Source organism: Lynx canadensis, chromosome D1, assembly GCF_007474595.2.
Source record: "Lynx canadensis isolate LIC74 chromosome D1, mLynCan4.pri.v2, whole genome shotgun sequence".
In the NCBI taxonomy this organism is placed as follows: domain Eukaryota; kingdom Metazoa; phylum Chordata; class Mammalia; order Carnivora; family Felidae; genus Lynx; species Lynx canadensis.
In genome coordinates, this window is record NC_044312.2 from 75679261 (window position 1) to 75701887 (window position 22627).

A 22627-nucleotide genomic window follows, 5' to 3' on the forward strand; every position below is an offset into this window, starting at 1 on the left:
AGCCAGGCAGCAAGCCTTGGCGCCCCTCCCCTGAAGAACCACCGGAGTGAGAGCCACTCTCTGATCAGAGGTCCCTGATGGCCCTGGGTGATTGAATGATCAGGGTATCATTTCCCACACTATGTTCTACAGAGTGGTTATTCCCTTGATGGTAACTTGCTAGGGAAGGAGTTTCATAGGGGGAAAAGTTGGTAAGTAATCTGGGTTGGGTTGTTAGAACTGTTCATACAGACAGGTCTACTCAGATCCTTGCATCTGCTATATGCATTCATTTATTTATTTTTAGCGTCTGAATGCCTTCTGTGTGCCAGGCACTGTTTTAGGCACTTGGGGTTCACGGATGAATGAGATTACCAGTGTGCCCGCTCGCTGCCTTCTACTGGAGGAAGAAGGCAAATAAACAGGGAAGAGAAATATCAGATAGTGGTATTACAATAAGATGATGGGACTCAGAAGGATTAGGTTGATAGGTTGGACTGATGGGAAATTCTCTCTGGGGATATGATACCAAAGTGAAGATAGGAATGACACTGAGCAAACCATGTAAAATTTAGGTGTAGAATAGATCAGCCAGAGGAAGCAGCTGGTGCAAAGGCCCTGTGGTGTAAGAGTATGCTTGGAAGGTTGGAGGACCAGAAAGAAGGCTGGTGTGGCTGGAGTTTAGTAGGTGAGGGGAGGTGGGAAATGATAAGGTACCTGTAAGCAAAGCCTCTTGTTTCCACGGTAGACAGTGTGACCGATGGCCCCTGGAGTTGCATAGTGCTGTTGGCCATGAGGCCAAGTCACAGAGTGCTAGCTAAACTGGGTAAAGAGTCTGCATTTCATTTTATAGATAACAGGAAGCCACTGGGTTGGGGCGGGGGGCAGTCTTGAGCAAGAGAGAAACTTGATTTAACTGACAGTTAAAAAAATAATAACTTATCTCCTCTCTGGAGAATAAGACTATTAAGAGGCTTTTGTAGTCCTCCGGATGACAGTGGCTTGAACCAAGGGGTGGAGCTGACATGTTGATGGGCCACTTCAGGAGGTTGAGCCAAGGGGACCGAATAGGTGGCCTGTCTGGAGTAAGGGAGAGGAATCCCAGATACTGCTGGGTTTCCGGTGTGAGCAGCGGTAAATGGCGCTATTTATTGAGACGAGGGAGCCTGAGAGAGGAACACGTGTGCACTGTGACTCTTCAGAAGAGGCTGTAGAAAGCATTCCTCCAGCTCAGCCACGGAACTTGTTTCATAGAGCATCTCACTGCATATACGATTCCAAGGAGCATGTGTTGAGAAACCCTGGGTTGTGTCACTAAGCTGTGCTAGCCTGAGGCACCCATTTCCATGGTAAGTGTTTGTTTTCTTAAAAGAACCAGATGTCCCAGTCAGGACGCCCATCTCCCAGTTAAAAAAAAAAAAAAATCCTACTACTAATAAATGCTTTACCTAAAGAGCAGCCAAACTTACTTAAGGCAGATTTTTATATCCACTTATTCCAGAGTGACTCCTCCCATCCTGGTCCCCTGACTCTGCACTGTGGTGACACGGACTGGGCTTCAGAGTTGCTCGGTGTCCTCACTCCTCCTTTGTCTGGCCCAGACTGGGTTACTTCCGCGGACAACTGGTTTCGTCCATTATATACTGATACTTTATCATTTTACTTGCAAAGGACAATCTTATTCTCAAATTCTAGGGGTCTAACATCTCCTGCTTACACTCTGGCTGTAGATTTAAGACTGGTAATAGGGTATCACTGGCTTAGTTCCACTGTATTTCTATCCCAGATTCTGTCTCTGATAATCACGATCCCAAGGGTAATGGTTTGGGCCCTTGATCATCAGTGTCAAATGTTGATGGAAGCCCCAAACGCCAGGTTTGTTTTAGTCCTTTGTTAGAACTCTGCCAGATACAAATATGCCTAAACACTGTACCTCATGGGGTAGCAAATATTAAAACTTGGCAGCTTTTCCATGAAATTTGTTTAAGAAAGGACTCATGGAAAGTGGCAAAGGAAATTCGAGATGCTGGCATGAGGGAATCAGAGCGACTCCTCGATGATGGCCAAATGCAGGCTCACGTTTACCTCCTCTCTTCTCGTTAATCTGCGTGAGGCCGAGAACTTGATCCACGTTCTACCTCGTGAAATTCCTCACCAGTCCCAGAGTCCAGGAGAGGAGCATACTTCCCAAGACTCGCTTCCTTCTTCCTCTGTGTCTACCTTACATATTATCAATATTTAGCTGTTTAGGAAAAATCCAGACAGTTGATTTTCTTTTTTTTTCCTGCCGTCTCTCCTGTCTCTTCCTTTACTTTCAGAGTCTAGTGACACCAACGTTGTTTTTCCCGCCTCAGATCACTGCATTAGGGTTCCAGGGAACGTGTGTTGAGAAACACAGGTTGGTACAGGATGAACCTGGTATACGGTGTGTAGATACAAGAAAGATAAATATTTCTCCTTTCACAAGACAGTAAATGAGCTTACCTGTTGATGAAGCCCAATCAAGATTCTTCATTACACCAACTTATGGTCCAAAATCTAGAATATAACAAGCTCATAAGACTTTAAATGAACATTTCTATATCACTGAGAGCAAATATTCCCAAGACCAGCAAAACTTGTCCACATCTGTACCCTTGTTTTGGGGCAACATTTTATGACACGTTTTCCGAAAAGCACCCTGGTAAAAGAAGCATGTGAGATGGAAGCATCTAGATGCTCTGGGAAAGTTGTCAAGTTTGTTTACGTGTCCAAGATCCTGCGCTTCAGTGTTTTTTTTTTTGCGGGAAGAAGGCGGCCTCATGTCACAGGTAGTAGAAAAGATACTTGGTCTTGAGAAAAACGAAAAAAAAAAAGAAATCAAATGTTCTTAGATAATCTTGATAGCAATTGCTTCACATTGGAATGTCACCAAATCAGAAAAGCCAGACTCAGAAGGAAGGCTGCCCATTACGGGAAAAGTGGGCAGAGGGCAACCCAGGCGCGTCCCCGTTGTCACGGACTCCCGTTAGTGATGTGCGTGTCTAACGTATCTTCTCTCCCCTCACTCATCTCTCCCACTTTTTTCTTTCCCGTCATGCAGTGCATCATCCAAGGACTCCTCTCAAAGCAAAATCATCCGCTTCACTCTGGGTCAGAAAAAGATCTCTAGGTTAGACTTTCTCTGTGTCCTGCAAAGCATGGTTTCAACCCAACTCATTGATCCCTTTGTTCTGGCTAAGTTTCCTTTTGGTCTCTCTGCCCGTTTCATGTTTGCAGTTTGAGAAAACCAAACATGCTTTGGCTAATGACCCAATGTGGGAGAGTTTGGAGAGTGCCTGTGGGGTCATTGAAAGGGGGAATGTGTGTGTCAGAGTGTGTGTGGCTGGCGTTAAGGTGTATATAAATGTTTCAAATAAATGCATTTCATTGATTTGGGCTTTCATTGCTTCATATCAAAGTCCTTTCTGATTTAGGGAGAGGTAAGTTTCTAGGTGGGTTTTGTGGTGGTTTTATGATGAGTTTGGCTCCCTGCTCTGGCCTGGCCCTGATCCCACGTCATCTGCACCTCCTTTATGTGTGTTGTGCTTTTTATCGTTGCTGTTATTGCTAAAATTACTAATGCGGGTTTGGTTTCTCTTGAGTTCTAAAGCACCCAAAGCATGAATCCAATTGGTCGGAGGAGACAAAGCAGCAAGGTGGCTGTGTCTCCTTTTCCTTTCCGGATGCTCTTTGTACCTTGGAGAGATTGCCTCAGTTACCTAAAAATAAAAGTTAGTCTTGCTCACTAACTAATTCCCCTGACACAGAGCTTGACATTTACTGCATACTGTAAGGACCGATTCCAGGGTATGGAAAATGCCAGTCACATCTTTGGGATCTACTCTTCTTTTAAAGGCAGCAAGAGCTGACATTTATTGAATGCTTGTTATGCATCAGTTTGAATGCCTTATCTTATTTAATCCTCACTTTAGCTTTCATGCGGCCACTCGTTATTATCCCCATTTTACAGATAAGAAAACTAAAGTCTAGGAAGTTAGTTAAGTTACTCAAGATGATACAGAAAGTGGAAAAGCCAGGATTTGAGCCCAGTTGACCTAACTCCAGAACCCTCACTTTAACCACTGTGTTTACACTCTTTCTCTCTTCCTCCCCCTTGAATTCTGGTATTTATGGGGTTGTCAAGGCTGCTTTTAAAAAATCTTACGTTTCAGCTGTTACTCTTGGCCTTTTGCCTCACTTTGCCCTTTGTAGCATCCTAATAGAACCTGATGCTGGTTCATTATTTTCATTGAATTCTCATTTAAAGCTAAAGGGATATCCACACTACACTTTTTTTTTTTCAATGTTTATATTCGATAGAGACAGAGTGCAAGTGGGGGAGGGACAGGGAGAGAGGGAGACACAGAATCCTAAGCAGGCTCCAGGCTCCGAGCTGTCGGCACAGAGCCTGACGCGGGGCTCAGACCCACAGACCGCGAGATCGTGACCTGAGCTGAAGTTGGACGCTCAACCGACTGAGCCACCAGGTGCCCCCACGCCACACTACATTTCTATCTGTATTCGTGTAACAAATACATACTGAATGTCTGCTTGCTGCCCCACTCTGTCAAGTTCTCAGTGCCTTTTTCTAGCCAGAGTTTACTTTTTCTTTTCTAAAAAGTTATACATAGGGAGACCCAACTCAGGATCTGCCTGGCTGTTGGGGAGAAGCCACGGGGCCATTGCTTCTTTGTAGAACAAGTCCATATGTTACCCAGACTTGGTTCTGGGAGACAAGAGGGAACCGACGTTTGTCAGTGGGTTTCATAATCATGTGCCTTTGTCAGTTTGGGCTGCTACAACAAATCACCATAAACTGGCTGACTGTTTCCCTTATAGTTCTGGAGGCTAGGAAGTCCAAGATCAGGGTGCCCGCACAGTCAGATTGTAATGAGGGCCCTGTTCCTGGTTTCTAGATGGCCATGTTCTTGCTGTGTCCTCACACGGAGAGCAGAGAGAGAGGAAGCAAGCCCTCTCCATTCTCTTCTTACAAGGCACCGAGCCCATCATGAGGTCTTCAGCCGCATGAAGTCCCTCCCATTAAGCCCCATTTCCAGATACCATCACGTGGGGATTAGGGTGAGGACACCTGAATTTGGCCAGGGTGGGGCTGGAGGACTTAAACGTGCAGTTCACGACTCCATGCTAGAGAGTGCCTGCTTTCCCTGAAAAATCACACCAGGCCTCCCTCAGACACCCCCTGCACTGGCAAACTGGGTTCCCAGTTTTTGAGCGTCAACCTAAATAGAGACGTAAACTGAGGTGAGCTCAAATTACCAAACTCAAATCGAGTTTATTTGGGAATAGCAGAGGAATTGCAGTTTGTGAAATGCAGCCATAGCTAGAAACAGGTGAGTCTGTTGAGGGTTCGGGGTGTGCTGTGTTGATGGGCCAGGAGTGCAGGAAGGGGAGATCTAGCCAGAGTCCAAGTGGTAAGTTCATTGGCTTGGGGATAGAGAGGGATTCTAGGCAGATATTCATTGGTCAGGAGATAGGTTTCTGTCTTCTGTAAGTCAGGCATTTATGGGAAATGCGATTTTCAGTTTTTAAACTTGGGTCTTCCGAGGGCACCTGTGTGGGATTCTCCATTTCCCATTCTCCAGTTCCATTGCAAATTGAAATCCTTTCACAGATAAAAGGAAAGGAAGTTAAGTGAGCTTGGAGGGAACCTGAAGTCTGGTGTTTGTTCCCACGATGTACTCAGTTCTAGAAGATAAGCAGGAGCTGGCTGGGAAAATATTTAATTGGAAGCACATGCCCATCCCAAGTGTGAGTGGTTATCAGTCCCAGATGATGGAAGGAGGCAGTGGGAAGAGCGGAAGAACCGAAGGAAGAGGCCGTGTCTGCCCCTGACCCCAGGGTGTGCTGGGCACAGGGCTTCCAAGTTGACTGAAAGCCAAGGTCTGGCTTTCTTTCAGGGTCACATCCCTCACCTAGGGTTTCTTTTGGATGCATCTTTGTCTCTGATGAGGCCAGTGAAAGGATGTTCTTTCATTATTTGCCTAATACTCCTCCTTGTCTTCCCTAACCCCCCTCCATTTCCCATCCCCAGCCTTGAGCACAATTCTGATAAGCGTTTTAGCTAATCCGGGCATCACCAAACGTAGCTGTAAAATTAGTTGTCAAAAGAAACCACCTTACCCCTGCTGGCTAAGCAAGACAACCCTCCCAGAGCTTTGGAAATAGAGTTCAAGTGCAAACTTTGAACACCTGCCAGAGTCAAACACCTTGGATAAGTACCAGGGATACTGAACAGGGTAGGAAGCCTCTCCATTGAATCTGGATGCTTATAGAGGGAATCCATACAGGGATGAAGGATTTTCATGAATGTCTGCCTTCGACTACAGTTATCGTCCTTTGGCAACCCTGGTGAGCCCTGGGTTTGCAGGTGTGTTCTATCTGTGGAGGTAGAGAGGTACGTGGCTGGGAGTGCAGCTAGTCAAACCTAGTGAAAGCCCATCTTCATCACTTACCACGTATCCTGGGCAAATTCTTTATTCTCCAGGAGCCTGTGTTTGCTTACCAGCAAAACGGGGTAGTGCTGCCTCACTCATGATACATGGGTTAAATGAAGTCATTTCCAGTCCTTTGATATCTGGTCTATACACCATAACTAGCAGATACAGTGAGGTTGGTGTTTGGGGTTGATCTGGGCCAGGGAGAGCCACCAGACCACCTGTCTCCAGCAAAACCCCACAGAGTTGATCACATGACCATCTCGTGGAGAGGAAGCAGTGGGACTGATACTTCTGTCCTCTTTGTCCAGCTGCTGAAAAGCAGAGGCCATGGAGATGAGAGATTCAACATTTAATAACCTCCTGGCAGAAAGCATCTCCCATCACAATGCCTGCCACCTGAGGTCCCAAGCATGTGCACACAAGCTGCCATTCCCCCTGGGAGGGCCATCTTCTCCCGGCCTTTGAAGTGGTTTTGCAGGGGAAAAACAGCTTTCCTCCCATCAGCACACACAGCGCGCGTGGAGCCGGGATGTACTCCGAGGTCATGTGCCGAGAATGACAATTTACCACCCTGCCTGCTCGGCTCTGCACACGTTGGAGAAATTGACCACGGCTTCAATAGCAGCAGGATTTCTCTTCTGCCTCTTTTTTATGCCACTTCCCTTAAACTTGTTCTTTTGATACGACGTGTATGTTTCAAAGAACCCATCTGTGTCCTCTGTCATTTCGTAACTACGTTTGGAACAGGGAATGGTCTTGAGAAGTGGAGTTGTGCTTGCACAGGAGCCTTGGAATCTTCTGGCACCATAAATGATACAGGTTGACCTGATGTGCTCCCCTCTCCCTGCTTTTCTTCACTGAGGCAGGTACCTTGGGCAGCGTCTGTTTTACCCATGGCTGTTCCACATGAGCGAGACCCACCTCTTCTGCAAAGGATCCTAAAGTACAGACAGCAGCTGTTTCCAGGCTGGGACTTGATAGAAGTTCCTGTGATGCATCAGGATGTTAACAGTTATGAACTGGAGAACGTGAGCTGGAGAGCCTGAGGTCCGCGTTACCGTGAACCAGAAGATACTGCTCCCAGCCTCCCTAATTTATGACTCATTTGCTGGAGAGCAGGAAAAAGTCCAGATTCATGCTGCAACATACAAGGGCCTCTCTATTCTGGCCCTGCCCGCTTCTCCAGCCTCCTTTCCTCCCAGTCTGTCCCCCACTCCCCAGCACACACCAGACCCTCCTTCCTCTGCACTTTTTTTATAGGCTTCCCTCTGCCGGAGACCTCTGCCTCTCTCCATGACTCCGTACCTTGTTGTTCTCCACTCACATTTCCATTCCACATGCCACCTTGCTCTGGGGTCACGTCTATCTGGAACCTTCCCTGACCATCCCACCAACCTCCAAGGTTATCATTTTCCTTCTTTGAATTACTTCCGACCTTTGCATATTCTTTTATCAATACATGGGTAATTTAGATGTTTTCTAGGATCAATCAGCCTTACCTTAAGATCTAGATGAGATCGGACTAGAACCCTGTCTTTGTTTGGGCTGCCACAGTGAAATACCACAGACTCAGTGGCTGATACGCAACAGAAATTTGTCACTCACATTTCTGGAAGCTGGAAGTCCAAGATCAGGATGCCAGCCTTGCCAGGTTCTGGTGAGTGCTGACTTCCAGGTTGCAGACTGCTGACTTCTCACTCCATCCCTACCTGGGGCCAGCCAGCATTCTGGACTGTCTTTTATAAGGTCATTAATTTCATTCATGAGGGCTCTGTGTGATGACCTGATCACCTCCCAAAGTCCCCCACGTCCTAACACCACCACACTAGACATTAGGATTTCAACATCTGAATGTGAAGGGGGGCATAAACATTCACACCGTGGAAAACTCTTCTTCAACCTGCAGAAAGTCATGCCCCAGTGATTGCTTATGTACCTTAGGTCCTCAAGGTCAGCATTGTCTTTGAAGTGAAACATTTGAAATCCTATACTTATAATTCAGCCTGAATCAATTTGGTAGATTGACTCACAATCAAAGAATATTTTGGTTCCCTCATGGGTGGATCCAAAGAAGCCTTTTTTCTTACTTCCTACCCACCACACATTCATGGCCTTTGTGTCTCAGGCAGACTTCGTTGAAAATTTCAGAGGGATGGAGGAGGCTTGCTTTGGAGCAAGCAACTACTCAAGCCCATTCACAACTCACATTGTAAAGCATTGTGTTGTCATAGACACCCACTGAAACTTGGAAGAAATTACTTGGTCTCCACCCCGTCTTCCCATTTGGTCAAGTTCAGGTTGCTGAGCTGACTACAGTGTAAAAGTGATGGGGGTAGAAGATGACATGAGTTGGCTTGAACTTTGTGGTGGCCCTTGCTAAGTATGTGCCAACCATTCTTTTCCTTGTCAGCTGCCCTCAAAGCCTTCAAGAAGTCCTTCTTGAAGTCCTAGAAAACTTGGTTCAACCCTGTAGCTACTTGATGGCTATGCCACTCTCATCCAAGGTGTACCTCTAGGTCCTGACCCAGTGAAGGGAATCTGATGATGACGACCCAGGAGAAACCAGAACTAGCTTATTGATCCAAGACCAGGAACGTTTCACTGTGGGGAATGGGGCCTACAGATGGCTCGGAGATGCCCTAAGTAGAAGGTCTTAGTCATAGATCTTCCTCTTCTGGAATGTTCCTCCATAGAGCAGTTCCTCTTCTGGAATGTTTCTTAGGGAAATAAGTACCATCTGCCAAAGCCTGGCTTACCTCTTTGAAAATGTAGATCTCTGTCTTGTGTGTGTTGATTTTTATCTGCTTTCTTCTGATACTTTCATCTAGATCCATCAATTTCCTTCATTATTTTGTCTGATTCTTTTTTGTACCAAAGCGTGTTTCCTTTATGACAATGCCCAACTCATTTATAAGTTTATGCTCAACAGAGAGGATGAGAAGGGGAAACTAACATGAATTGAATACTCACAACAGGCCCGACATTAAGCCCCATTTCAAACGAACAACTATCCCATTGGATAGTTTATTATTCCAAAGTTATCTGATCTGGAACATGAATCTTGGAGAAATTACAAGACTGGTCCAGTGTTCTATGTGTGGAAAAAGTCCTTATTTTATCCATTACTCCATGCTGCCTACCCAATTCAAGGTTGTACCCATCCCATCCTATGCTTTGATCGATCTTATTTCCATAGAGGCCCTGGAGAGCCCTGAGTTGGGGCAGTGGGAGCTCTGCAGCAACTCCAAAAGGAAGCCTGTTTTCCCTTCTTGTTGCTTTTTGCTTACCTACTTCTTGCAAATTCCCTACTGAAGTAGAATGCTGTGGCCTGTTACCCTGTACCACATAATACTATTGCTGTGACATCATCTTGAAAGAAGTCTATAATTCTTTCCCAGGCCTGTCTGTGGGCATTAAGGTTCCTGCAGACTATAGCTGGGTTAAAGGAGTCCAGCCCAGAGGACCCCATGTCTGTATCTGCAGAAGCTCTGCCATTGGCTCTGAGTACTCAGCTAACACTGACCTGGAGGGCTCTCGGGATGCCATTTGTATTAAAGGCAGAACCAAGAGGTACCAAAATCCCCTTGCTGGGCCTCCTTGTTCAGTTGTGCTGGCCACATCTGGTACCCAAATATAGATGCTGGCTTTATACCCCACTCTTTGCCTGTCTATGTGGGGTGAATCTTTTCTCCAAAACAAGATGGGGTAAAAGGGGCAAATCGTCCTAGTGCAGTGGAAAGTGCACTTCCCTCTGCCTCTTGTTAAGGGAGAGAACTCAGCCCCTTCCTTCCCTCCAAGCTCCCCGTCAGGGAATTGGGCCACCTTCCTAACTGTATAAATTTTACAGTCTTCTCTCACCAACTCATGTTCTCTGTTTATTCTACAACCATCTTTCTTGCTCAGCCAGCAAGAAAAAAGTTTAAAGTGATCGCCTGCTTATATCTAAAATGCTTCCAGACTGCAGACTTCTTTGGCGCTTACAGATTTGCAATGGGGAGAGAAAGTTGAAAGCTTTATGGGTTGAAAATTCAGACTTCTCACTAGATCTTTTGCTAGTCAGCGGAGGTTCCAGTGGCTTTTAAACAGCTAAGTGGGTTTTAGCTGAAAGATATAACTAAAGATTTCATTATTTGTTCCTCTTTCCATTTTTAACGATTAGAAACAGCCTGCTTAGTACTCTCTGACCCAAAATGCTGAGGGAGTCTTACCCTTAACTCTTTGGGGAGGAGGCCATAAGATCTGTAGACATATTACAAAAATGTCCACTAACTTTATTTCCCAAACCACTCTAAATGAGGTACTTTACTTAAGAGAAGGTGTATGTTTGTCCTTAGGTTAATAGATTCCTGCTTATTCTACAGAAAGAACGTATGATTTTTTTTTCTGTCTGCTGTGCAGAGAAGCTGGGCTTCAGCCTCTAAATAATACCTACAGGGACATGTTGTCAGGTGTTGAGGGAGAATGTATGTCTGAACACATGTTTTCATCCAGGCCGTAAGTTTTCTCGTTGCAGTTGTATTGGGTCCTGAGTGCTAACGGTTCTCTATTATAAATTACGTCATTTTCTTGATACTGCAACCCTGGATTATGACATGATTAATATGGATTATGGCCATATTAATACCTACTAGAAGAGATGCGTGCAGAAGGTAAAAAGTTTAAAGTCTTAATAGGCCCTTATGTTCCACACTTGATAGAATTAGAGTTGACATGGTTTGGCCCTATTGAAAAATTACTCATTCAAGAGAAAAAGGAAGATAAAGTTTATATTTTTTAATCAGCAAACGTATTCATTTACTTTTCCTTCAGAATTTCTCTTTGCTCAAAGGAAAACTCATGTTTTGCTGGTGGACTTTGCTGGGGTCATTGGTAGCCTAGATGTTTGTGGTAGTTCCATTGAATTTTTTGACTGGCAAATCTCCACAGACCCAATGTCTTGAATGGTTTCCTCTACCTCCTGCATGGTTGCAGTTCCTTCTTCTGAGACACTGCTGTTCTCCTAAGACTGAATCCATTTTCCTGTTGCTTTTGCATTTTAGGCTTCCAGGTCCTACTGCAAGGGTATCCACTGCAGGCAGTGAAGCCAAAACACGTGGAGGGTCAGCCACTGCCAACAACCGACGCAGCCAGAGCTTTAACAACTATGACAAGTCCAAACCGGTCACCTCCCCACTTCCACCACCACCGCCAAGCAGCCACGAGAAAGGTAAGTCAACTTCTTGAGGGTCCTTTCTGGCATTTTCCCGTATACAGATCCGGTTCCTTTGGGTGAGTTTGCTAGGGTTGGGAACAAGGTTGCACATAGCATGGGCCATAGGACATACTTGGCTGGCAGGAACTTTGTTAGCAGAGGCATTAATAAAGTGGTGGAAATAGGTTCATGGTTGCCAGCAGGAATTAGGAGTATTTGTTTCAGTAGGGGCCCGGAAGACACCTGGCTACAGAGAGAAGCAATATAGCATTTACAACTTGAAAGTAAACTGTCACAGAACGTGCGCTGTATGGTAGATGGTTTTCCAGAAATGCAAGGTTCTCGGAGTGTGAGTTTTGTGACCTGATAAGCTTTCTACCCATTAAAAGTGATATGAGGGAAGTTAAGAACAAGGGAATTTTTACCCTTTGAAAAAGGCAGAAATGTGGGTTGTGTAAATGAATATCTTGGCTACATATGAGGAATATGCAACATTATTCTTAGTGTTCCGATGATGTAACTTTTACCGAAAGAGGATATGACTTTTTGCTCTACATAGCCCTGAGATCTTAGGATGGGGGAAGAGGTGAGTAGCTGTGTGGGGGCTATTGCACAGAAGATGGTGAAACAAACATTTGCTTGCTTCAGTCTGTGTCTCGTGAGACCTTGGAGAAACTGAGCTTAGAAGATTGTACAGTCAGAAGCAGAGCCCTCCTTCATTCCTCCCAGGCTAAGTGGTCTAGACTTCTTGGTGGGGGTGATGTGCCCAGATCTCTTGGAAGCATTTTCTACAGTAAGAGTTGTCCTAGATGTGCCCCTCAACTCCCCCGAGACTCAGGAGAGCTGCCTCCCACTCTGAAAGTGTTCCAGGAGCCTGGGCAGCCTTCCCACTGTGAACGAGATCCGAGGCTCCTGGACCTACCCTCTAGCCCGGGATGGTTTCATTTAGTGGAGCTTCGTTTCTGCCCTACCCTCAGCTAGCATACTTGAGAAAATAGGAAGGGAGGTTTGGTATGGCTGACCTGTATGTGGCAGAAAGTTTTGCATCAGGGCATTGGAAACTCTGCAGCCAGCAGTGGGAGGTCTCAACCAGTCAAGTTCTTTATGATCCAGCCCTTGGCTCCTGCCTTAAGAAAGTCATTTGTCGTCGTCTTCCCTCTTTCCACCCCCTTCCCCTCCCCTCCTTTTCTCCTCTTCAACCATAGCCAAACATGTTCCTTTCAAAAGTATGGTCTTCTTAAAAGTGTGTTTAAGAGGCACCTGGGTGGCTCAGTTGGTTAAGTGTCAGACTCTTGATTTTGGCTCAGGTCATGATCCCAGGGTTGTGGGATCGAGCCCCACGTCGGGCTCTGCACTGAGTATGGAGCCTGCTAAAAATTCTGTTTCTCTCTCTGCCCCTCGTCTCCCCTCGCATGCGTGCGTGTGCGCTCTCTCCCTCTCTCTCTCTCTCTCTCTCTCTCTCTCTCTCTAAATAAAAAAATAAATAAAAATAAGTATCATCTGCCAGGGATACTTCACTGTGTTACTTGGTCTTCACAAACATTCTGTGTGGTAAATATCATTAACCCAATTTTACAGATAAAAGTACTGAGGCTAATTGAGATTTAGTAACTTGCCCTCTCTGGTAATTGAGCACTGGAATTCGGATCAAGGTTTGACTCCTGGGTTTGAACTCAAGCTCTGTCCTGTCTCCTGGGAGGATCGAGCGAGGTAGTAAGTGTGAGAATATCTTGTGAGCTGGGACTCACAAAATCCCCTAAGGATTCCCTCCCAGAATGATAAAAATAACTGACCGGGGCTCCAGGTGCATGGGAGAGTACATTTATGATCCCTCGCCTAGCCTGGAGAGGTTAGGTCAAGCAGGCTTCGGCAGACCCGGGTAGTTTTTATTCTAATACTTTCCCCACCATCTTGAGGTAAAGGGACAGCACAATTGTACCTAAAGAGGCTTTTGTATTTCCTCCTCCTTTCTCACAGTCCCTGTGTCCTCTGTTGAATCTGACCTTGACGGCAGCCTATGAGGTAGCCAGCTCCATGTGGCATGAACCATGTGGGGGGAGAAGTGGTTCCCCCACCTGGCCATAGGGAGGCACAGCAGGTTTTTGGGTGCTCAGGGTAGCATCCCTCATCTTGACAGGTCCTGGAGAGGTGCACACTAGTGAGCAGATACATTGTAGCTCAGTGTGGTGGGTGCTGTAGTTGAGGTATGGACTGCTTTCAGATGAGTTAAAGTCCATGATATAATCTCATGACCTGTCCTTCTCGAAGCTGTCTTATGAGTCGGACAGGCCCTGATTGCATTGCATGCTGGCATTTTCTCTCAGGTAAACCAATTTGTAGGCTTGTACATGTGACCCATTGGACCAGGGATTCTTCTAGGAGTTGATCTGATCCCACCAGAAGGGGAACAAGAAATTCACTACTCTTCCAACATATGACAAAAATATTTCAACACTTAGTCTTGATTTTTTAAAAGGATAAAAAGGAATAAAAGGAAATTATAACGGGCAGCTTTTCCAAAGCCCCGGAGCACTTAATCCTTTGTGAGGAAATAACTGAAAGATTTCTCCGAAAATCACGTCCAAAGAAGCGAATGCCTTCCTGCCATCATCGCTGAATTTAGTTCTGGTCAACTGAGATGTGAAACAGAAGAAGAGTAATAGATCTAGAAAATACTTATATTTTCAGTATTCAACTGAGCAATCAACTGAGATGTGAAACAAAAGAAGAAGAATAGATATATAACATACTTCACAGTGGGGAAAAAGTCTAGGGACACACACACACACACACACACACACTGTATTGGCTTAGTCCATGAGGTGACCAAGTGCACAGTTGGTGTGTAAATCCCAGGAATTTGTGAGGTTTGGAAGAAAGTCTAAAATCCTTAGCCTGTAGGAAAAGCTGCTAGTTGGGCAGTTTTCACTAGGTTCCTCTTTGGCTTCCCCCACTCACTCCTGCAGGGGGCAGCAGTGAGGCACCTTGCCTGGCCCGCAGGATGCTGTGAGCAGGTTCCCCTGAGGATCTGTTGGGGGATGGCCTGGAATACGGCGGCTCCTCGCTTCCTCCCTTGGCCCTACGGCTCCAGACCAGAATCACAGCTTTTCAGGAAGAGGAAAGAGCTGTCATTTTCAACATTGGTGACATTATCTTTTCCTTCCATCCCCTCACTTACATCCTCTGGGTGGGTTAGCACTGCCAGAAATCAAATACATTTCTAAAGTATTTGGTCCATCCTATGAATTTGAAATATTTACTATTCCTAAACTAAAGTCTGTGCAAATGGAAGATGGTCTCTCCTGAATAATATGGTTTTCTTCATTTTAGAGAAAGTGTATGTTTATTATATTTTCGTGATAAAAATCGTCATGTAAAAAATTTTTAAACAGCATAAATTTATTGAAAGAGAACCCTGCATAACCCCTGCTCTCAGAATTAGCCCCTGTTTATCACTTATATTCTTCTGTATTTTCTTTATGCATATACTATCACATTTTGATAAATTTTCCCTACTGTTTAATATTTGCCAAGTACTGTTCTAAGGGCTTTGTAAGTAATAATTTAATTGTTACAGGAACTCTGGACACAGACACTCTGACATACATTGTATATGACTTAAAATCTTGTAAATAAAATCAACCAATCATGGACAACCTTTTTATGGTGTATTCTCTCTTTATAATAGTTGCATAGGACTCCATCGCATAAATTCACCTTAATATTCCTAACTACTTTCATTTTGGTTGCTTCCAATTCTTTTTTTTTAATTAAAAAAAACTTTTTAATGTTTGTTTATTCTTAGAGCATGGGCAGGGGAGGCGCAGAGAGAGGGAGATACAGAATCAGAAGTAGGCTCCAGGCTCTGAGCTGTCAGCACAGAGCCCGACGCGGGGCTCGAACTCACGAACTGTGAGATCATGACCTGAGCTAAAGTCAGACGCTTAACCGGCTGAGCCACCCCTAATTCTTTGATATTATAAATAGTACTGAAATTAACATCCTCATGTCTTTTTTGCATGTGTATACCATTTCATTTAAGGGTATACACATTTTGCAGGTGTTTTAACGTTGCCAGATTTTGCTTCCAAAAGGTTATACCTACGTCTGTTCCCATCAGCAACGTGTGAGAGGTCAGTTTCCCTACGCACTTGTTTTCACTCTCTTGGACAAAAAATACTGCCTTTGAAATGAGGTGGGTTACAGTAAGCTGAAATAACAAGATCCTTTGCTAACAACTGGCCCTTTTAACTGCCGCCTTGCTATGAGTTATGACTAGTGACATGATCAGACTTTGGCATGTACAGAAAGCACTTGGGTTTGAGATCAAGCTGTCTGCCAACCAGTGTGGCCTCACTCAAGATGCTTAATTTCTCGGGGTGCCTGGGTGGCTCAATCGGTTGGGCATCCGACTTCCACTCAGGCCATGATCTCACCGTCTGTGGGTTCAAGCCCCTCATCGGGCTCTGTGCAGACAGCTCGGAGCCTGGCGCCTGATTCGGATTCTGTGTCTCCCTCTCTCTCTCTGACCCTCCCCGCCCGAGCTCTGTCTCTGTCTCAAAAATAAATAAACATTAAAAAAATTTTTTTTAAAAATGCTTAATTTCTCTGGGCTTCGGTTTCCCCTTCTGTAAAGTGAGTCTGAGGTCATCCGTCCCTAAGCCACTGTGAGGTATGAATGCTCGTTTTCCCTGGCCCCTTGGCCTTGTCTAATGGGAGCCCTCTAAGTGCTTTCGCATAGGTTCCCTCCCCTGGTCTTCATCCTATGTCATTTTCTCCCTCTTGTTCACTCTCTGCTGTCATGAGTAGAAAAGAAGAGCCAGACAGGGGTGGAGACAGAGTTTTATAGCCTTCAGCACTATGTCTTGTCTGAGTAACACTGGAGCCATTGATTTAGAATCTCTGTAAACTTGTCACTTTATGGTTGGCAAAGTAAGTTATTTATTTGAGTTAATGATTGGGAGAGAGAACTGTGAAGAAGTTGCCCATGGCCTGCCATTAACCAGGATTTTGGCATAAAATTACAGGTTACATGGGATTAATTCAGTGGTCCACATCACACAGAAAAGCATACGGTTGGGTGTTCCCGTTTCAGGTTGTTTCTTTCATTTGTTCATCTTGTCACTGCTTATGTCCAGCCTTGGGCTTGTCATCATGACTGAAGGGACTGAGACACAGATTCAGAGTTTCCAGGGCTCACAACCCCAGGGGCGGGGGGTTGCTCACAAGTCCTGTAAGAGAGATTCCTTCAAAGCCATGAGGAAAAAGAGGGGCTTAGTCAGGAAGGCTCCAGGAGGACTTCCGAGGAGTGATAGCATGTGCAGTGATTTCTAGCTCCAGATTTTCACGGAAAGAGAGCGGGAGGCTGGGAAGGAGTGACTCATCCCACTGTTTGGGTCCAGGTGTTAATCCAACAGGACATCTGCTGGGGTCACTGTGTTAATAAACTTTTGTCCTATGGAAGACCTGTAGAGGGAAATGTCTACAAGATCATTTCAGCGGTGGAGTGAAGCCTCCCTTGGCCATCAGGAGACCCCAGCAGTTGCAAGGCAGTCCTGGACCAGGGAGAGCTCGCATGCCTGTCCATGCTCCGTCCTCTCTGGTTGGGAATCAACCGTGAGGTCGCCTTGACCCTCTGAGCAGAAGCCTTAATTGTCTGAGGGCTAAGAAAAAAAAAAAAAAAAAAAAAAAAGCCAGTTTAAAGATTTGAACTGAGGAGGTATCGCTGAATTTAAAGGAGTCTCAGGGGGGATCATCTGGAAATGGAATCAGTGAACTGTTAGATCAGCTGTTGAGGCTGGGCAAGCAGGATGAATTAAAAGTGACCATCGAAAAGCGACCTCACACCTGGAACTGGGAGGAAAAAAAAGCCTAGCAAGTATTTGAGAAGCTGCGCCAGTCTCTTGGGCCAGAATATAGTTATCTTGGGAAAGTAGGGGAAGGTTTAGAGCCTGCAAATGAACAAAGAAAGACTTTACACTGAAGCAGACAATTGCGTTTGAGCTCTGGCCTTCCAATACTTCCCAGAAGTGTGGCTTTTGGGGCAAGTGTAGTGCTCACCGGGGCATCTGCTCAGGATCCCCCTTAGGACCACCATGAACCCCACATGGCACTGTCCTCCTCAGGATGTAGACAGGAATCACAGGTTGCTGGCAGGGAAAGTGTTTCTCTTCCATAGGCATGGTCCTGTACCAGGGGTTTGCTGCATAGCCACCCAGATGCTGTCACTGCCTCCTCCCACCTATGGGACCACTCAGGTGTGAGGCTACAAGACTCCCACAGGGCAGGTGCAAGAGTCACTCTAGCATAAAGGCCACATGCTCCGTGGGAGCCAAGATCTCTCGTAAATACACAGTATGCCCAACTAACTTCTACGGTTCCTGCAAGGATGAGGTCTGATTAGTAGTCACAGTACTTAGAGAAACCTAAAATGATGGTGTCCCCCAAGAGGTGTTTATACTCCATTTATAGCTCTTCTCAGTCCAGATGTGGTTTAACTACCAAGGGTCATTTTTACCAGGAGCAGTGTTGCTTAGTAACATAGCTGGCATTCTATCTTTATCAAGTTTCCAGGGGAACAGAGTTACAAGGTAAACTGAAGGTTAAATTCTCATGCAGAAGGGGAAGAGATTTTGTCAATCCTTCTCCCACAGTAGGTCAGCTTACCTCTCAGAGATCCAGTTGATTTATCTGTGGAGTGGCATCAGTCTGCCCTAGCCCAAATGATGGTAGAAAGTCAGATGTGAAGGATTCTCTTTTTTTGCATAGCACAATTCACGTTTTGTCTTTGTTGCCTCTACCGATTGCAGACATCTAGCTATGAAGTATTATGACTTCTTGTTTCCCGATAGCTGGAGCTTATTGACCTTGTGGGTTTTGTTGCATGGTGTGAAAAAATTGCTGAGCTCTGAGTGTTCGAAACGTGGTAGAGTCCGTTCATTTGCTGTCTGTTAATGGTGCCCTTTCACAAGCAGGGCAGGTGGAGGTCAACCGCTCTTTGGCAAACGCAGGTTTCATTGTTTTAGTTTGTATTTCACACCAGTTTCCTTTTGTTCTAAACAAAGGATTGACATTGTCTAACTGAATAGATGAAAAGTCCTAAACACGTGGTACCAGTCTCCCAAATAACACCTTAAACAGTAATATTGTTCCACTCTGACACACTGTATGTAAATTGCCCATATGCAAATCCAAGAAGGGACAGCGTGGTAGGTCTCTGTTAAGTCTAAAGGGCACAGCTCAAGTCCCATGATCCGGTGGGACAGTACACTCAAGACTCTGAAGTGTTGTCTCTCAGGGTGTGATTAATGGATCGTGGACACCAGCATCCTTTGAGTAATTGCTAGAAACACAAATCCCAAGGCTTTGCAAACCTAGTCCTTCTAAGTCAGATTTCTGAATGAGCCTGGAAATCCACGTTTTCTACCCCTGATATTCTTACAGCAGTGAAGTTTGAGAACCCCTCTCCTAGGGAGGACTTCTGGGTCACCTTTGAAAGGGCATGCCACCCTCCAGCTGCCCTTCCATTCCCAGCAGCCTCTTTGTAGCGTGTTGTTGTAGGGAATAGAGATAATGTAGTGAGACACCCAGAGTAATGCCTGGCGTGCAGCAGGAGCCCAGTAAATGGGAAACCATTCAAATTTGCATATACGTTTTGCTGTACATATATTTAAACTTATTCCCAGTGCCCGTAACTTATACTGGGTGAACTTACCTCCTTGTTTGGGTCTTCATACCTTCTTTTGGCTTCGTTCCATTGCCTCACTAATCTGTAGTGGAATTCTTATTGTAATTAAAAAAAAAAAAATCTTCAGTATTCCCTTGTGTCAGCTGAGCTAATAGAAAATAAAGGAAAAGGATTTTGATCCCATACTTAGCCTAGAAATATGAAAAAGGGAGCGTCACTGTGGGGGTCTCGGTACGGTAGCAGAGGTAGTGTGCTGCAAAGAAGTGTTTTGGGGGGGAAAGTCAGCCCACCCTTTCTCCGATTGGAGAATCATCTTCTGGTTCTTTCCCTACTTGGCGCTTGAAGAGCTTGATGTTACTTTACCAGGGCACTGCCCTATTCAGAGGGAAGGATGAACACTAGTAAAGCTTCCTAGCCAAAGTCCATCCTAGCTGCTGTTCTTAGTTGGAGCATCAAATTAAAGTCAGACTTGAAGGTGAAAGAAATCGTTTCTGGTAGAGTCTCTCTGGCGACCTTTGGGAGCCATTTTCTTGATCTACTGTGTAATTCAGAAGGGCCTTCAGAGAAGGTGCATCAGTCCTTCTAATGTGGGAAATTAATAACCTTTAATGCTAAAGCCATCCTTTTTCACGGAGAAGACGACAGATATAACCAGGTTTGCTTTCCTCTAAATATGGATGTGTTTCGAAGCCAACGTGTGAGCTTATGGCTCTCTGCTGTGTGTCCTGTTTCTAAAATACAATAAACCTGGCCTGTTGTAACAGGAAGAATGAGTAAAGGAGAGAGAAAAATAAATCATTTCAGGAGATGAAGTATCTATTTGATTAGCTTGTGTCAGGAATGGAAGATGGCTCGTTGATGTGCTTCTGATCTTCAGATGATAAATCTCCGCATTTCTTTTGCTTCCATCTGCTATGTGGCAAGCGTCACACAGACGTGAATTCAATTTAATTTCAAGGATCATTGGTAGGGGAAAGTATTTATGTTTCTTGGTGCTCTCATCGTCATTTTTTATCCAGGTCTCATCTGCAGCCAGGGCCTTGCTGTCATTCCTTTAAATGTTCTTTTTAAATATTTAAGTATTTGACAAAGTTGATGAGCACGAAGAAATAAATACATTTTGGGATAAATGCGCTTAACTTTTCTCTGGGCGCAAGTGGCCCGTGTTCACGACACACAGAAGGAACACTGTGCTGATCAAACGGACAAGAACAGAAGGCCGGTCAGAACGAGGGGAGAGCTCCTGAACAATAAACTCGGCAGCTGGCGTAGCAACTCGACAGGGAGTCGCTTGTGCATGCGTGCGTGGCTTCTCTCTGTGTTGAGGACTTGGCATTCTGGGGCTTAAATGAACCTCATGGATAAAATGCCTGTTTCTGCACCATAGCCTGCCTTCACAATTCTGCCAGTGTGTGTTTCGTTAGGATTCCAACACGTAGCACATTTGCTAGGGAACCTGTCTTCCCCTGATGAGAATGACGAATGAGGGGGTCACCTGGAGAACGTTTGTTTCCAAGACAGCGGTCCCCATGCAGCCATATCGTAGGCGTGACGCACAGGCGATCTGCAGGCGTCGTGCCATGTTAGTGGTCATGCTGCAGAGTGGTTTATGCCAAGGCACTGTGGTCACAGTTTACATGCTTAGTGTCCTAGGAGCTCCTGTCATGAATCTTTAGCTGCAGTCACGTTGATTCGTGCGGTGAGCAAGGCTGTCGGAACTTTGTGGATAGACACTAGCTGCTGCTGGAAATCCGCGGCCTGGCCTGCTTGCCTTGTGAGAACAAAGGTAAATAAGGAAGGCCCCTCAACACCTAATGCTCTCTTTGCCATTTTCAAAATGAGAGAAGCACGGCATTTTTATGAAATATGAAATGGAGGTGGGAATCGGTGACTTGTAATAACTCACCATGGGTAAAGCAGTTTTACAAAAAAAGCTTGCCTCAGGGCAGTCCAGACATTGGGTCTCTGCTGCCCCCTACTGCCCAGGTTCTGTATCGTGTCTCCGGGTAGAGCCTTGGTGTCCTGCCTGGCGCTCTCAGGGCACTCTGGGAGGATAATGACTTGACATTGTCTAGGTGTTTTCTTCCGGACAAGGCCTCCCCACATTTGCTTCCTCATTTGAGAGAACGCGTGCGAATGGAAGAAAAGCCACGTTCTGGACGCGACCAGTCTCGTGCGGCACGGTCAGGAGCTGACAGCAGGCCCAAGCTAAACTCATCTTCGCAGGGCCGTCCGCCCCCTTCAGCAGCCACCAGCTGGTGGATTTAAGAATCCAATTTAGCCCTAAGAATAAGGATCTATGAAGGCACTGGTTGATTTTTGCTACAGGAAAAGTTCTGCTAGATGTGGCTTTATTTTTAATCATGCCGACCCGACTGTACAGTGTGGAGTACATGAGTCTCCCTTCTTTTATGCACTCATGTACTTGAAACTCAGTTCAGCACATTATTGGGTGCCCTCTACATATCCAGCCTCATGCTAATTACTCAAAAGCGAAAAGTCGATAATGTCATCTTTGCCCTCGTGGAACTTAGGGTCTGGTGGAAGAGACCAATATTAAACCACAAATAATCTCATGACATTTTGTGTCAACTGCTTTTTTTCCCAAAGACTAATAACATACGTTCCTCTCCACCAAGTCCTGTGTTAAGTGCTTTTAAGAAGAAGATAAGGTGCTAAGAGGGAGAATAAAGGAGAGATGAAGCCAATTCTGTGCGTTAGGTAGAGCCTCATTGGGGTGACACCCAGAGAAGTCTGCAGGGGTCTACTTTGCACAGAGCAGCCACTCTCATCCAGAGTTTAGAAATAAAGGATGTTTTAGTAAACAGTTTTGTGAAGAGAGGTCATTTTCCTTTTAGAAATGAAAGTCTAAGGGTGCCTGGGTGGCTCAGTCAGTTAAGCGTTTGACTTTGGCTCAGGTCATGATCTTGCGATTCATGGGTTCGTGCCCCACGTCGGGCTCTGTGCTGACAGCTCAGAGCCTGGAGCCTGTTTCAGATTCTGTGTCTCCCTCTCTCTCTGCTTCTCCCCCACTCATGCTCTGTGTCTCTCTCAAAAAATAATAAAGAAACATAAAAACAATTTAAGGGGCACCTGGGTGGCTGGTGGGTCAAGCGTCTGACTTCGGCTCAGGTCATGGTCTCAAATCTCATGGGTTTGAGCCCCATGTGGGGCTCTGTGCTAACATCTCAGATCCTGGAGCCTACTTCAGATTCTGTATCTCTCTCTCTCTCTCTGTGCCCCTCCCTTGTTTGTGCTCACTTGCTCTTTCTCTCAAAAACACTAAAAAAA

The 22627-nt window shown here is 45.5% G+C and overlaps 1 protein-coding gene across 6 annotated transcripts in view; it reads left to right on the plus strand.

Moving 5' to 3' along the window:
- NAV2 (neuron navigator 2) overlaps positions 1-22627 on the plus strand; it is a 397314-nt gene that overhangs the window by 171764 nt on the left and 202923 nt on the right. For 4 of the 6 annotated variants that reach the window (XM_030331653.1, XM_030331654.1, XM_030331655.1 and 1 more), the window contains exons 6-7: positions 3062-3130; positions 11498-11664. In XM_030331653.1, coding sequence (XP_030187513.1) covers positions 3062-3130; positions 11498-11664 — 236 coding nt within the window. The remainder of the gene's footprint in view (positions 1-3061; positions 3131-11497; positions 11665-22627) is intronic. The other 2 variants (XM_030331656.1, XM_030331657.1) reach the window with 1 other exon arrangement.